Below are 15,483 nucleotides of genomic sequence, written 5' to 3' on the forward strand. Positions count from 1 at the left end.
TGCAATCATTCAATCTCTATAGCTATATAAGTACGAACAATGGTCATAAGTCAATTTTTTCAGTACTGTTGTAACTTCAAACGGTACTATTTATTACCCATGGAGCTGCATTTTGCACCTGTTAGAAGTTTCTGAATGCTCTTCAAGGGCAGCCAACTGACTATTCTATCAATTTTTGACCATTTTGCAGAAGTAAAAGTGAAAGTGGAATCGCTGAAACAGTCCCTTGATGTATTTATCTAATCTTTCTACCATAAATTGACTGTGCTTGCCCAAGCAGGAAACCTCGTGCCCCAAAATTCCTCAAGTTGTTGTAATCCAAAACAAAGACGCTATAAGGTAAAGGTAAAGGTTCCCCTCGCACATATGTGCTAGTCGTTGCCAACTCTAGGGGGCGGTGCTCATCTCCGTTTCAAAGCCAAAGAGCCAGCGCTGTCCGAAGACGTCTCCATGGTCATGTGGCCAGCATGACTCAACGCCAAAGGCACACTGAATGCTGTTACCTTCCCACGAAAGGTGGTCCCTATTTTTTCTACTTGCATTTTTACGTGCTTTCGAAAATGCTAGGTTGGCAGAAGCTGGGACAAGTAACAGGAACTCACCCCGTTACACAGCAGCACTAGGGATTCGAACCGCCGAGCTGCCGACCTTTCGATCGATAAGCTCAACGTCCTAGCCTCTGAGCCACTGCGTCTGAAATGATAAAGAAAAGAGATCAAACTCCAAATAAATCTCCCCCCCCCAACTCCTGAGACATACAGGAGAGCTGAAAACAGATCAATTCACAAAGCACCCTTAATAGACTCAACAGTGGATGATGGAGTTCAAAGAAAGCAATATGTTACACTTTAAGTCAATTGCTTCTATATTATTACAATGCAATAGATTTACATTCAGTAGAGTGGCTGTATAGCAATGTGGGCCATAAGTGAATTTTGATGACATTCAAACAGCACTGCACACTAAAACAACTAGACACAAGGACAGTTTTTCCCCCTGAATTCCATCACTCTTCTTAACAACTAATTCCCACAACACTGTCCAATAATTTACTAAGACTATAATGCTATTATTCTTCTCTTCCTTATAAGTATCTATCTCCTCCCACTTAACCATGTTGCTTGTATCTTTCAATTGCTATTGTTTTTATTTGTTTCCTAGTACGATCTGATAGCTTATTAGTCACCTTGACTATCACTAAGAGTTGTATCTTTTTATTCTTGATAAATGTATTTTATTCTCCTTATGTACACTGAGAGCATATACATCTAAGGCAAATTCCTTGTGTGTCCAATCACACTTGGACAATAAAGAATTCTATTCTATATAATTCCAAGCATGCTTTTCATAATGAAGCCCACTTTCCTAATATTTCCCATAGGATATATTTTGTGAGACGCAGACATCCTGAGCCCCCCTCACTGAGTTCATTACATCAAGAGGCTACTATTGCTTTAATTGACAAACAAGGACTGGATGTTATTCCCCCAATCCTGCTAAGATAACAACCCAGCCTTGTCCTTGGGAGAAGCCTATTTAGATAAGCAACTTAAAACAGGGGTCTCCAACCTTGGTCCCTTTAAGACTTGTGGACTTCAACTCCCAGAGTTCCTCAGCCAGCTTTGCTTTGCTGGCTGAGGGACTCTGGGAGTTGAAGTCCACAAGTCTTAAAGGGACCAAGGTTGGAGACCCCTGACCTAAAACACAGAAGGGCAGCTGAGCCTCTGGAAGCAGAAATAATTAATACTTTTAGAACCTTGCCAGGACAAGGACTTACTAATGAAGTCAGAAGAAGCTCCACAAACTTTAACTGCAGAGAACAAGACAGCTAACTGATCTGGTTTCAGTGCCCCATGCAGAAGGTTACAAAAGCAACATTAATAGCAGTACGAGTGAGTCTCCCATGCAAGTTGAAAACAGGCAGTTAGGCAGACATCTAGCCTTTATCCCTGAAGAAACTAAAATGCTAGTGGGGTTGCCAGCGTAGCCCCACAAATCACTGAGTCTGCAAGATCAGCACCCAAAGAATTCCATCCCAGCTTTATTAAAGGAAACTTGGATATCTGACATAGGCTGTTCCAGTGCACCAGTGGGAGGTGCAAGAACTGTGGGATATTCTGCTAACAGTCCTCATTCTGACCTCAGTGGTCCACAAGTAAAAGAATAACAGGGCTGAATGGATCCTGGAGGTCTTCTAGTCCAACCCCCTGCACAAGCAGGAGAACTTACACCACCTTGGACAAATGGCTGTCCAGTCTCTTCTTAAAAACTTCCAGTGATGAGGCACCCACAACTTCTGAAAGCAACCAGTTCCACTGCTTGATTGTCCTTACTGTCAGGAAATTTCTCCTTAGTTCTACAACCTAAGGAGAGGAAAACTGAACTGCATCATAATGAAACTGAACTTTGTGTAAATATGGGGAGTATTGACATTATTGTCCCAGTCTCAGACAGAAAATGACTACTCAGACCTTCACCTTCTACCCGGACACCTTGCCCAGAACATTTTATCTCCTAAAGACTTTTACAAATTGTAACCTGGAATGTAGCCAGCATTCCAGGAGTAAATCTGTTGACAATGATTTGGTATGATTCATGTCTGAATTTGAGATAATAGCTTTACAAGAAACCTGGTTAGCTGCTGAGGATGAACTGGTTATTATTTTCAATAATGGTATATATTTTCAATATATATTATTTTCAATAATATATTATTATTTTTAATAATAATATAATATAATATAATAATAATAATAATAATAATAATAATAATAATAATAATAATAATAATAATAATAATAATAATAGTTATTATTTTCAATAATGGTATATATCCCTGAGGGATGCGGTGGCTTAGGGGCTAGGACGTTGATCGAAAGGTCGGCAGCTCAGCGATTCGAATCCCTAGTGCTGCCGTGTAACGGGGTGAGCTCCCGTTACTTGTCCCAGCTTCTGCCAACCTAGCAGTTTCGAAAGCATGTAAAAATGCAAGTAGAAAAAATAGGGACCACCTTTGGTGGGAAGGTAACAGCGTTCCGTGCGCCTTTGGCGTTGAGTCATGCCGGCCACATGACTACAGAGACGTCTTCAGACAGCGCTGGTCTTTGGCTTTGAAATGGAGATGAGCACCGCCCCTAGAGTCAGCAACGACTAGCACGTATGTGCGAGGGGAACCTTTACCTTTACCTTATATATCCCTGACCAGAAATAAAAAAATAAAGGGTGAGCTTCTGTGAGCTTATGCATTCTTACTAAGGAAGAATTACAATGGCAAGGAGAACAACTATATTAGTGAGAATAAACTCCCACACATACTGACCATGAAATTTAGATACAAAAAATTTGAGTTGATACTGGCAAATCTCAACCACATCTCTTTATTCAACTCTGGATATTAAAAACGTTTAGAAATGATTTTGGAGGAAATACTAAATGGTTCAGGTTTCTAGAATACAAAGAAGATGGATCCTATTCTTTCCTGTAGTGAAAATATATGGAATAAACATGGATCACTGAGCAGATGGTGGGATGGAAATTAGGATACATTATAGGCAGTGGTGGGATTCAGCCAGTTCGCACCACTTCGGGAGAACCGGTTGTTAACTTTCTGAGCAGTTTGGCAAATTTGTTGTTGGAAGAAATCATTAGAGCAGAGAACCGGTTGTTAAATTACTTGAATCCCACCACTGATTATAGGTCTTTATGTCAGTTTTCTGTAGGATGGAAAGTTGCTCCCAGTACTAAATGGTTTTGCTTTTCTCTCTTTATTTAGTTTTCAATTTGATCTGGGTTGTAACAATATTTAAACTCCAAAACCTCAGAGAGCCAAAACAACCCCAGAGGTCTCCTAAGCAACACATACATAAGTACTCAAAGGCTAATACTTACTGCTCACCATTCCGTTTTTCCAAGTTCTACAACAGCTCCTACTACTGCTCCTCCACTACTACTCCTTGGGAGTCCTACTACTGGACAACAGTATCTCTATCTGCTTTAGGCTGCTTCAGGCTTTATTTCCATAAATGAACACAAACCACATTCCCTCTTATCACCACTCCAACACCATTACTTCTAGATACCTCCAGTTACCTCTACTTACTATACCAGTTGCTATGCTGGCTAGGGAGAAGGCAGGGCAACAGCAACTCAGGTGCTAGCTTTGCAAGCGGCCTGCCCTCTCACCTGTACTAAATTATTTAGTTTGTTGGGTTTTGGCTTACTCTCTTGGTGAACTTACTGGTTTATAAATCATAAACCAGGGCTATGTGCTATGCAAGCTGACCAATTATGATTTATTCAATAAGTCATAATTAAGCAAACTGATATGGCATGGTCTTTATCAGATTTCAGTTTGCAGCAACGTCAAGGATTTGTTCATAAGAGCAATACTAACTGTAGAACTCCTTCAGTTTTAAGAAAGCCTTCCGCAACAAGCCTAAATATGTTTACATGCTTGTCTTTACAGCAGAGGTCTTCAAACTTGTGGGCTTTAAGACTTGTGGGCTCGATAGCTGGCTGGAGAATTCTGGGAACTGAAGTCCATAAGATTTAAAGCTGCCAAGTTTGAAGACCCCTGATTTACAGGGATACAACATTGCAGAAGGACCTTCACGTCATAAATAGGCTCCTGTTGTGAAAATAAGAAAAGAGGTCTATTTTAAAAGGACGGTTTAAATTGATTCACACATCAAAGCTGTGATTTGTTGAATAAGCCACCATAAACTGTTAAACTATAATCTAAAAACTGCAATATGCCAAAAAACCATTAAAAAAAACCTATAGCTTAGTATAATGGGTAAGTGCAGTGTAGCATACTACTGAGTTAATGTAGATTCATATAAAAGGATAGTTCAAATGTGACCAGTCCGGGCAAAAATTAATTGGAGATATTCAGCTTATGTTTTGAATGATTGTTTATTTTTATATATTTAGTTATACATGACCACAAAGACGTCTTTGGACAGCGCTGGCTCTTCGGCTTTGAAACAGAGATGAGCACCGCCCCCTAGAGTCGGGAAAGACTAGCACATATGTGTGAGGGGAACCTTTCCAGTGGTGGGTTTCAAAAATTTTTACTATCGGTTCTGTGGGCGTGGCTTGGTGGATGTGGCATGGCTTGGTGTGCGTGGCAAAGGAAAGATACTGTAAAATCTCCATTCCCACCCCACTCCAGGGGAAGGTTACTGCAAAATCCTCATTTCTGCTCAAACAGCTGGGACTTGGGGGCAGAAAATAGATGGGGGCAGGGACAGTCAGAATTTTTACTACCGGTTCTCCAGAACTGATCAAAACCTGCTGAAACCCACCTCTGAACTTTTCATTTTTATTAAAAGATAGATATTGCCCTAATACAGCAATTCAGTATTTCTTTCTATTTCTACAGTATAATGTGAAAATATGCTGGTACAAGCCTCTTTTCCCTGTAAAGTTTAGTTGTTCTATTCTAATTGTTAAAGCTATTTTTATTCTAGCTGGTTGTTTTTTTTTTAACATCACATATTCACTAGATTAGAAGGACTGTGATGCAGCACTTTCCTTATTGTGCCATGTCTTTTTCCTCAGGATTGCATGCCTACAGTTATACCTAATTTTAAAGAGCTGGTATATAATGGCTGCAGATGATTCTGAAGGAGTAACCACAAAGCCTCCATTTTAGAAGCTACCCTCGATTGAAATGAAGTGTCCTCAGTTTAAACCAGAGGTATCAAACTTGCGGCCTGCAGGCTGGATGCGTCAGGCGCTGTCCACACCCATCCCCGGTTTAGCGAAGGGGGGAAAAAGTAGTACAAGCCAAAGCATGTTTGTTCACAACATTATTTCCAGTAGGGCATATCTGGGCAAGAATTACACCTTAAGGATGTATAATAGTGGTGCTATATTTTGTGACTACCAGTTCTGTGGGCGTGGCTTGATAGGCATGGCTCGGTGGGCATGGCTGGAGAAGGATACTGCAAAATCCCCATTCCCTCACCCACTCCTGGGGGAAGGATATTGCAAAATCTCCATTCCCACCCCACTCTGCGGCCAGCCAGAGGTGGTATTTGCTGGTTCTCCAAACTACTCAAAATTTCTGCTACTGGTTCTCCGAACTGCTCAAAATTTCTGCTACCAGTTCTCCAGAACCTCTCGGAACCTGCTGGATTTCACCCCTAATGTATAATATTTTTTGAAAGTAATTCCAACTAAGGGAGCTAGTTGGAGTATTTAAAGGTGTTAGATTAGGAGCCAGGAAGCCATGTGATCCAGTCCGCCTTAGATACAAAAGCCGTCTGAGTGACTTTGGGCCTGTCCTCGCTCAGCCTTAGGAAGATAGTACTGGCCAACCACTTCTGCAAATATTGCTGTCATCTGGAGTCAGAAATGACTTGATGGACTGTAACAACAACAAATCCCACTTCTTAAAAGTGTTTCTTAAAAATGTTGTTCTAGGATCCATAGCATCCCATATGACCTACTGAACTGAAATTAACTTTGTGAGTTGTATTTGCATCAAACACTTAAGGTGTGACTGGCTACTTTGGAGTTGTATAACACAATGTGTAGCATAAACTTAGCCACCTAGAGTCGCTTGATGATATTACACATTTAATAAATAAATAAATAAAATAAAACACAGTTACTCCTGATGAGTTCTCATAGAAACAAAAATTCAAGCAATCTCACAAGAAAACTTCAATATGAAGGGCAGGTTGAAGCAGAGTTATTTGAATATAAATTCTATGAAGGTCCAGCTCTCGGGCACCCTGCACCTTTAAGAGGTGAACTGTTATCTTTTAAGCAAATTTTTTTTTTTTTGGTCTGGGTATAATACTCGTATTATGTTCAACTCAGTAAGAAATTGACGAGCCTTTCAAATCCTCATGAATAATCTGAGGCATTTAAAAGCATGGACACTTTTGCCTTTTGATTTATCCCAATACACATTTTGTCCTGTGGATTTGAGATTTCTCAGCTTTGTTTTCTGAATGTTTACATAGCTTATTTTGAAACTTCCACTCTCTTATTGCCTTGCGCTCTTGTTATTCCACCAGCATTGTTGTTTGAGGATTATCGGAGTTAGAGGCAAACATATGTAGAAGGCAACAGATTGGGGAAAAATAGCTTTCAGCAAATTGCAGGATGGAGGAGCTATCTTCACAGTAGTTCCTCATTCTCTGAGGAGATTCCTAAATCAGAATAAGCTATAATGTGGTTCATTTTGCTCTGGTTTACCACATTGGGTGAACCCAATTATTACTCTTTATTAAGCATGACATACAATATTAGTCAAGGCTAGCCAACAGCAGTTTAGTCAGGAAATGTACAGTATTTATTTGTCATACAGATAGTCCTTGACTTACAGCCATTCATTTAGTGATCATTAAAAATTACAACAGCACTGAAAAAAAGGAAATTATCACCCTTTTTCACAGTTACAACCAGGGGTGAAATGCTCCCGGTTCGGACCGGATCACGTGATCCAGTAGCAATTGCAGTGGATGGTTCGGAGAACCAGTAGCAAAAATCCCTGCCCACCCCCCATGCCCAGCTGAGCCGCGTAATCATCAGAGGTTTTTTTTTTTAACTTTTAAAAGCATTTTTTCTTTGGCCAAAAAAATACTTTTAAAAGTAAAAAAAGAAGTCTGATGATTGCGCAGCTCAGCTGGGATCATCAGCGGCTTTTAAAAGCATTTTTTTACAACTTCTTCCGCTGAAGGGGTTGTAGAAAAAATGCTTTAAAAAAAAAGTTGGCCAAGCCCACCCAGTCACATTACCCCTCCAAGCCACGCCCACAGAACCGATAGTAACACATTTTACATTTCACCACTGGTTACAACCATTGCAGGATCCCCATGGTCACACCATCAAAACTTGGGTGCTGATGGATATTGAAAGTTGCCAATTTGGCTGAGATGGCAAAAATCTCAGCCTTTTTGAAAGACAATACGCAAGAAAGATATTTGGATGGAAAAAATGGATTGAGTATATTCAAAACAGATATCAGACTAAGAGTTATCAGACTGCCTTTGAATGATTAGGATGTATTATTTTTGATTGTTTTGGGGGAAGTTAGGAATTGATGAGAATTGAAGGATTATAATTTAGTTAGGAAGGAAAAATTTTTAGTATATGTTTGCTTTATTTTTACTATAACTTGTGTTTGTTCCGGGAAGTCGGGGGGGGGGAGGGGGGTTTGGGAAGGGAGCGGGGAGGAGGGAAAAGGGGGAGAAAGGAAAGGGGAAAAAAATTTTGTAAAACTTTTTCAATTAAAAAAAAACAAACTTGGGTGCTTGGCAGTTGGCATGTATTTACGAAGTTATACCCTTCCCGGCAAGCTTCCAACAAGCAAAGTCAATGTGGAAAGCCAGATTTGCTTAATGACCACATGATTCTCTTAACAACTGCAGTGGAATATTCCCTTAACAACTGTGGCAAAAAGGTTGTGTCAAATGGGGCAAAACTCACTTAAAAATTGCCTTGCTTAGCAATAAAAATGTTGGGGCTCAATTGTGGTTGTAAGTCAAAAATGGCTCATCTCCCTCACAAAGGGACTCTGGGTGACATACAATAAATTACGAGGGTATAAGCAATTTTCTTAATTGTTTTAAATTAAAATGATTAACTGATTAACTCTGAATTTTTATAACCCATGATGGCCATAGAAAATGGTACTTCTGGCTATATACACACATGCTCTGCTACAAACCAGTGTTTAGGTTTAACCACCATAGATCAGAAAACAAGCCATATTAGGAATAACCCTATTTATTTATTTAATTTCTATTCCCACCCATCTCAATCCAATTCACTCTGGATTGAGTCATATGGTGTGAATACAGCTAATGACAGTCTGATCTTGTTTTCTTGGAATTTTTTTTTTGTCTGAAGGCTACTGTTGAAAGAGAGGAAAATCAGTGCAGTGAGTGGATTTGTCACAAGGGTTTGACTTATCTAAAATGAAAGAACCACCAGATACTTCAAAGTAGGCTTGTTGAGGGGAACGTAGGAACCTCCTTCTTGAGCAACATATTATTTGTCTTGTGGCTTCATCAGCTTTTCTGTGAAAGGGGGATTTGGTCACTGACGAAGCCGAAGCCATCGCAAGACTCATTCCCTGAATGAGCAGGCCACCACCCCCTCCCCAAACTTGTCAGTTGATTACACCCTTATTTTACAGAGTCTTTCTTTCTAGAATCTGATTCACTTTGATTCATGGGCCAGAAACTTTTAAACTCTCCTTTATGACATTAACCACATTGAGAAAACAGCCTAAACCCAAACCGTGCCATCTTAAAACCTTCTTGTACTGTCATTAAAAACCAAACTGGGATCTATATGACAATTCATCATGGCCAACTTAGTTCAGGACAACTCACTGCAGGACAAGAGTTACACTAACATCAAAGAAATGGAGGAATAGAATCATTAAAGAAAGGGTGCAAAAGGAGGGACAGAATGGCAAAAATTAAAATTCTTATTTATTTTTAAATAATTAAACAGAATTGTTAAATTGTCCCACAACGAGTTGGCCGCAGTGAATTTGCCACAAGTTGGCTGTGGCAAGTGGTCCCATTCTCACCAAACTGGCGGCCTAATTGTTAAAGGTTACAAAACTGCGGGGGCTTTAGTGGCGATCCATTGGCTGTAAGGGGGTTGTGTCTAACAGGGAGAAGGGTTGCCTTATCGGGGTGCCGTTCCCTAGATCTCCTATAGGAGCCCGCAACTATTCTGTGTTTTCCCGATGTGGGTGCTTAGGCTGTTATGCCTGCCACCGCCCCCCAAGGACTCTGCACCGGGTTATCGCCGCGTGGGATGTCTTGCAACAACTACGCGGAAAATCCAGCAGGAGGCCAACTGGGCCCGGGGCGGAGGTCAGAGCGGGGAAAGGAGGAGGGCTTCTCCGGCCGGCGGCGGGAGAGTTTAGGGTTAGGCACCTCCTGCGGCCAATCCCGCCAGCGTGATTGTGACTTGCTGCCTCCATCCAGGGGCTGCTCCAAAAACTCCGCCGTTCGGCTCCTGGAGCAACTTTGAACCGGGGAAGGCGAGAGATTGACGGAGGGATCGGCCTGGGGACGGAGCCTCCTCCCCCCCGCGGCATGGCGAATCCTCCTCCTCCTCGCAACCTGGGACAGAGACCCTTTAAGAGGTGGGGGCAGCGCCTGGAGGGCTTGGCTAGTGGGTGATTTAGGGAGCGGGCCGCTAGGACAGCCGCCTTAAAAACGCCCTGAGAAGAGAAACACATTTTGGTCCGGGGGAGGGAAAAGAAAGCCGAACCACCATCAAAGTCCCCCCTCCAAACTTTTCGCATTTTGGCCCAGTGAATGAGATTTCCACCCCCGGCTCCCTTCTCCTCCGCGTCTCTACCCCACCCACCTACCCACCCCTCCACCCATCCGTGCCCCGGGCGTGGAATTTAAAATAGGATGGTGGTGCACAACGCCGAGCTTCGCTTGGCGCTGATTTGCCTCCTCTTGCTGCTGGCTGGAGCGAAGCCGAGCCGGGATCCTGCTGCGGCCAGCTGCGAATTCCGCGGAAAAGTAAGTTCTTGCCCCGGGAGAAACGAAGCGCGGGCGGAATTTCCACCCAGCGCGGGATGGAAAAGGAACCCCACCTCCCGAATTCGTCCGGCAAAGGTGGGGAGGGCGGCTTTTCGAAGGGGAGTTTGCCTTTGGGGAAATCCAAGGGAGGAGGAGGAGGAGGGAGGGGGGGCGCGCACACCTCCAGCTGTTTTCTGCCTCTTTAAGGTCAGGGAGCCTCCCGAGCTTTATCCGTCCGTGCAAGTTTGTCCATGCAGAGCGTATTTAAGCTTTCCACCAAAAGCTGGACCTTCGGGTTTGAGCGGGGCTTGCGGGATGAAGATGGCAAGTTGGTCGGGAGGTGTGTTAAAAAAGCCGGACCCTTACCTAGTCCTGGGGGAAAGAGCGGCGGGGCTTCCTCACTTCAAACCGCAGCTGGGGGCAAATCGGCAGCGCCACCCTGTTGTGCTTTATTAATCAATGGGAACAATTTCGCTACCTGTTATAGAGATGTTACCATGGGACGGGGGTGGGTACCTGTCGGAAACGTTTTAGGAGTACAGTATATGGTTCAGGAAAGTGCACTAGGCAGTCGGCGTTTGGGCAGATACGTGCTTACCAGGGAGTAAATCCTTCCCTCCTCTCCCTTCCCCCCACCAGCGCAGGACTTTTGTCTAAACGAGAGAGTATCCGCATCCTTTTGCTCCCCTTCCACTCCAGGTGTGTTGAAAGCGCCAGTCGGGCCCCTGTGTTGTTGTTTTCTTTTTGTTTTTTTCGCCTCGCAACTCCTCGGGATGCGTGTGAATGAATTTACTAAGCTGTAAACTGCAGATTTCCCCCTGTGTAGGAGCTTGAGTGGAAGGAAGGGGAAACCGCTTTCCGAGGCTGTGAGAGATTGGAGGGATAGCATGGGTGGTGTTTTCTTCATAAGGGGGAGAGAGGGGGGCGGGGTGTAAATTAGCCCTTGATGGGATTTAGAGTGCCTTTAATGAGATCCAGCCGGGAGAGGAGATAAGGTTCAGCGGAGGTGCCTGCCTGCTGTTTGTTTGGTTCGGCCTCTTTTGAGTTTTGTTTACTTTTGACACTCCTTCGCCAAAGCTCTGGATCCCCATCCCTCCTTCGCACTGTCCGCACCTTACCAAGATTGGGGGGCGGGGTGGGGGTGGGGGTGGGGGGGTGGAGCTAAATCAGATAGGAGATTCCTATATTACAAATCAACCTCAGCAGCTGCTCCTTCCTTCTGTTTTGTTTTTTATCTCTTCTCAAAGAAATTTGTTAAAGGGCTAAGTTTAAATCTGTTAAAGAAGGCTTTTCTTTCTCTTTCAAAAGTCTACCTGCTGATTTGGGGGGCGGAATCTGAACTAGCTAAATAAAATGGTCACATTTTTCATACACACACACACACACACACACACGCGCCCCCACCCCCCACCCCCCACCCCCAGCTGAACTTTGGAGGGCCTCTATAATTTTGTTCCCTGGAAATACTAATTCACCCAAAAATATAACATTGGAGTAAAATTATTTTTTAAACAAAACAGCCTGCATCCTAATTCTGGCTTTTCCATGTGCTGTTGTACCCTGGGAAGTATGATGATGTACACCCAAGGGCTTATCCCCGAAGAGGTGTGCATAAGCTTGCAGCTATAGTTAGGAAATAAAAATTGTTGAAGTAGCTTTTTCTTCTGAACAAGTCTTCATAGGAGGTAGTTGTTTGTCTAATATTAAGGCATGAGCAGTTTTACTCAAACTTTGTAATGTCTTTTTCTTGTCACAAAATGGTCAAAAACTCTACTTTAGAAACTCCAGGGCAGATTTGAACTAGAGTTGCAGGAAGAAGTAAATTCATGTGTATTTTTTGTATCGGGATGTGTATGGGTCCAAGAAAACACCTACCAGGTCAAGCTATACTCTAATATCAGGGGAGTCACACTTGTTTCTTAAAATAATTGTGAACAGAATGGCTTTAAAATGTGTAGTGACCTCATTCGCTTATGTTCCATTCAGCTTAAGCAATTTATGTACAGAATTGTGGGCCTTGATAATAGCAATAGAGAATGAAATTGAAGAAATAGACTGCTAAAGAAATCCAAGCATTTGGTTAGAATGGGGCAAAAGTCCAGAAAGCAACTTTTCAAATTGTTTTAATCCCGAGTACATTCCTTGAAAGCAAGTCAGTTTTAATTTAGTGTCATGCAGTGCACTGGGGAATCAGTCTGGTGGAGTGACATTAGAGTGGTATGTGGCGATGGCTGAGCAAGAATTAAAATATGCAGTTTATCAGCAGACTAAAACAATGTTTTAAAAAACCCAGCAAGAGTTAGTCAGAAATTAGTGTTATCTCACATAACTTTATTCAGAAGTAAATCCTGCTAAATTGAATGGGCTTTACTCCAGAGGTTCTACTTATCTTTACTACCGGTTCGCAACAGGAGCGCTTGTGCGTGCGCATACACTTCTGCACAGAAGCCCCTTGACATTGGGGGTGGGGGGTGGGCGGAGCCTGCCACCGGTTTTAGTACCGGTTCTATAGAACTGGACAGAACCAGGAGCAACCCAGCACTGCTATACTCCCTAGAAAGCATGCAGTGTCAACCCTTGACACACTGCATTTTAGCTATGCTTCTACTAAAATCAGCTGGTTTTATGCTAGTCCTAAATTATTTCTTTGCTTTTAATGGCATTTAGCTACCATTAAATCTGACTTGATTTTAGTTCAATTCCAAGCAATGCTGAAAATTTTGTTAGAAAGCAATGGTGCTATCCAAAATAACGAATGCTTCAGGGTGAGATTCACACAGTTCTTTCCTGATGATCTAATTGTGCAAGTTGGTATGTATGAGTAATTAAATTTCAGCTAATCTGATTCTAGTCTAGTCAGATTTTGGAAAACAGTGAATTGGCCCTAGAAACTAATTGACAGGCATGGTGTTCAATGAAGCACTATCATAATATCATCATTGACATGGGCCTGCTCACAATCTGTTGCTGTGCTCTTTATCACTTGGAGTTGTTGCCTATATAGAATGTTACAACAATCTGACTTGAAGATAACTAAACTATAAACGACTGTAGCAAGATCAGTGTTCTCCAGAAAACACATAATTGTTGCATCTAAGAATAATACAGGAAAAAGGGGACCCCTTGTAGGACTTCAAAGGCTGGTGGCTCTGAGGCATACAAATCTTTAGAGTATATCTACTGAGACTTTTTGCCTCTCAGAAACAATTGGATCTATCAGAAAAGTTGCCTTCAAGTTACTTAGAAAAAAACCATGGCTGATAATATCAATACCAGCAGAGAAGTTCTCTCCTTCTTTATCACCCAGTGTACCTAAGCCTACCAGAATCATCAAAGCTCTGGGTAGCTCTAAACCAAACTGAAAATCTGATTTTAAAGGATCCAGATCACAGGTGGGTAACACCTGGGCTGTTAATCATATTTTTGTAGCCACTGATTAATTGCTGGTCCACATTCTGTGGGTGGTATGCTGTCTGAGAAACTGGGTGATAAATAGGTAAGTCTTGGTTTGAATCTTACATCTTCTGTCATATCCCTAGCTGGCCTTAGGCAAGCCACATGGCAGCAACAGTAAAGAGACAGATGCTACTTCTGGATTTATTACATACAGCAGTAAAAGGTTAGCTGGCACTTGTGACAAAATATAGGGTGGGGGGAGGGATTTAGTTACTCTCTACATCCAAGGAATTGGCATATTGGGGCATGCCACATGCATCTCTAATGTTATGGTCCCCAGTGAGCCCAAAGGCTTATAATAAATTTCCAGGCATCATATACTGGTCAGACTCAAAGCAGATGCTGGCTAATATCAATTGACAGGTCTTTGCAATGCCAGTCTTTCAAATACAGGCATTAAAAGAAAAAAAGATTAGCTGCTCTTTATGTATTACTCCATCTGCCACTTTCTTGGCTTCCAAAGTACTCCCACTAGCTCCAGTGGTGGTTCTGTACTCTTCGAAAGGGATGGAAGCTGCTGGAAGCTGAATGGACAGAAGATACTGCAATGACAGAGATGACATGTTATGGGAGAGTTTTGGACCTCTGGATCCTGATGAACTAGACAAAGTTCCCTGCAATTTTATCTCTACTACTTGTGATTTGCACCCCTGCTCCATCTGGGTAATCAAAGTAGTGAAGAAGAGCAACAGTAGTTTGATGCAGGGTGCACTTAATGCCTTTTGAAGGAAGAGAAAATGTCAGAAGGTCTTAAAGATGGATTGGCTTGCCCAGATCTGGATCTAACGAAATTGGATAGTTTCCTTTTGAGGGAAGGTTATTGAGAAAGTGATGGGGCTAAAGCTACAGAAGCTATGAAGGATATCATAGTCCACATTTGGACTTTCAGCAGTTTAAGCTTATATTTGGACATGAAACAGAAACCAAACTAGTCAGTATCATAGATGAAGGGGCCTAAATGGGGGTATGGAGTCCCTGACATCAAGGCCTATATTGACTTTAACACCAATTGATTGACTTGATGGAGAATGGCTAGTCATCTGTACCTGGGGCAAGTGGGACCGTTTGGGTTTGAGGACAGAATAACGGCCCCATGGAGCCCTGGAAGTCCACGGTTCATCTCGCCAGCCAGGGAGCCTAACCTTGCTATAACAACCGCGCTACAATAACACCTTGACATTTTCACCGGCCTGGATGGACTGCTGACCATTTTGTATTTGTATTTTTATTTACCTATGCAAAGATTTTCAACCGCGGACCTTCTTGCCCTGCAAGACTCTCTCTCGAGGTCTGGCCTCCACATTATCGAGGCACATCTTGAGGACGGGTTTTGGAACCCCGAGATGGCATGCTAAATCTAGGAGGCTTAGGGATTTTAATGAACTCTTTTAGTCGTTTTTATTGGGGATTTTAAGGGAAATTTTAAGGGGAGGAAAGGGCGGAGTTGGGGTAGCCCGTCGAGGTGGGGCCAGTCACTGCAGCGTGTTTGCGGCGGAGTGTTAATAGGTCC

General features: G+C 42.6%; 1 protein-coding gene across 2 annotated transcripts in view; it reads left to right on the forward strand.

Moving 5' to 3' along the window:
* The first annotated feature begins 9,753 nt into the window (after positions 1 to 9,753).
* TRABD2A (TraB domain containing 2A) overlaps positions 9,754 to 15,483 on the forward strand; it is a 124,178-nt gene continuing 118,448 nt past the window's right edge. For both annotated transcript variants that reach the window (XM_058171773.1, XM_058171774.1), the window contains exon 1: positions 9,754 to 10,517. In XM_058171773.1, the coding sequence (XP_058027756.1) occupies positions 10,404 to 10,517 (114 nt within the window). In that variant the 5' untranslated portion in view covers positions 9,754 to 10,403. The remainder of the gene's footprint in view (positions 10,518 to 15,483) is intronic.

The sequence above is a fragment of the Ahaetulla prasina genome, chromosome 2, assembly GCF_028640845.1.
Source record: "Ahaetulla prasina isolate Xishuangbanna chromosome 2, ASM2864084v1, whole genome shotgun sequence".
Taxonomy (NCBI): Eukaryota; Metazoa; Chordata; class Lepidosauria; order Squamata; family Colubridae; genus Ahaetulla; species Ahaetulla prasina.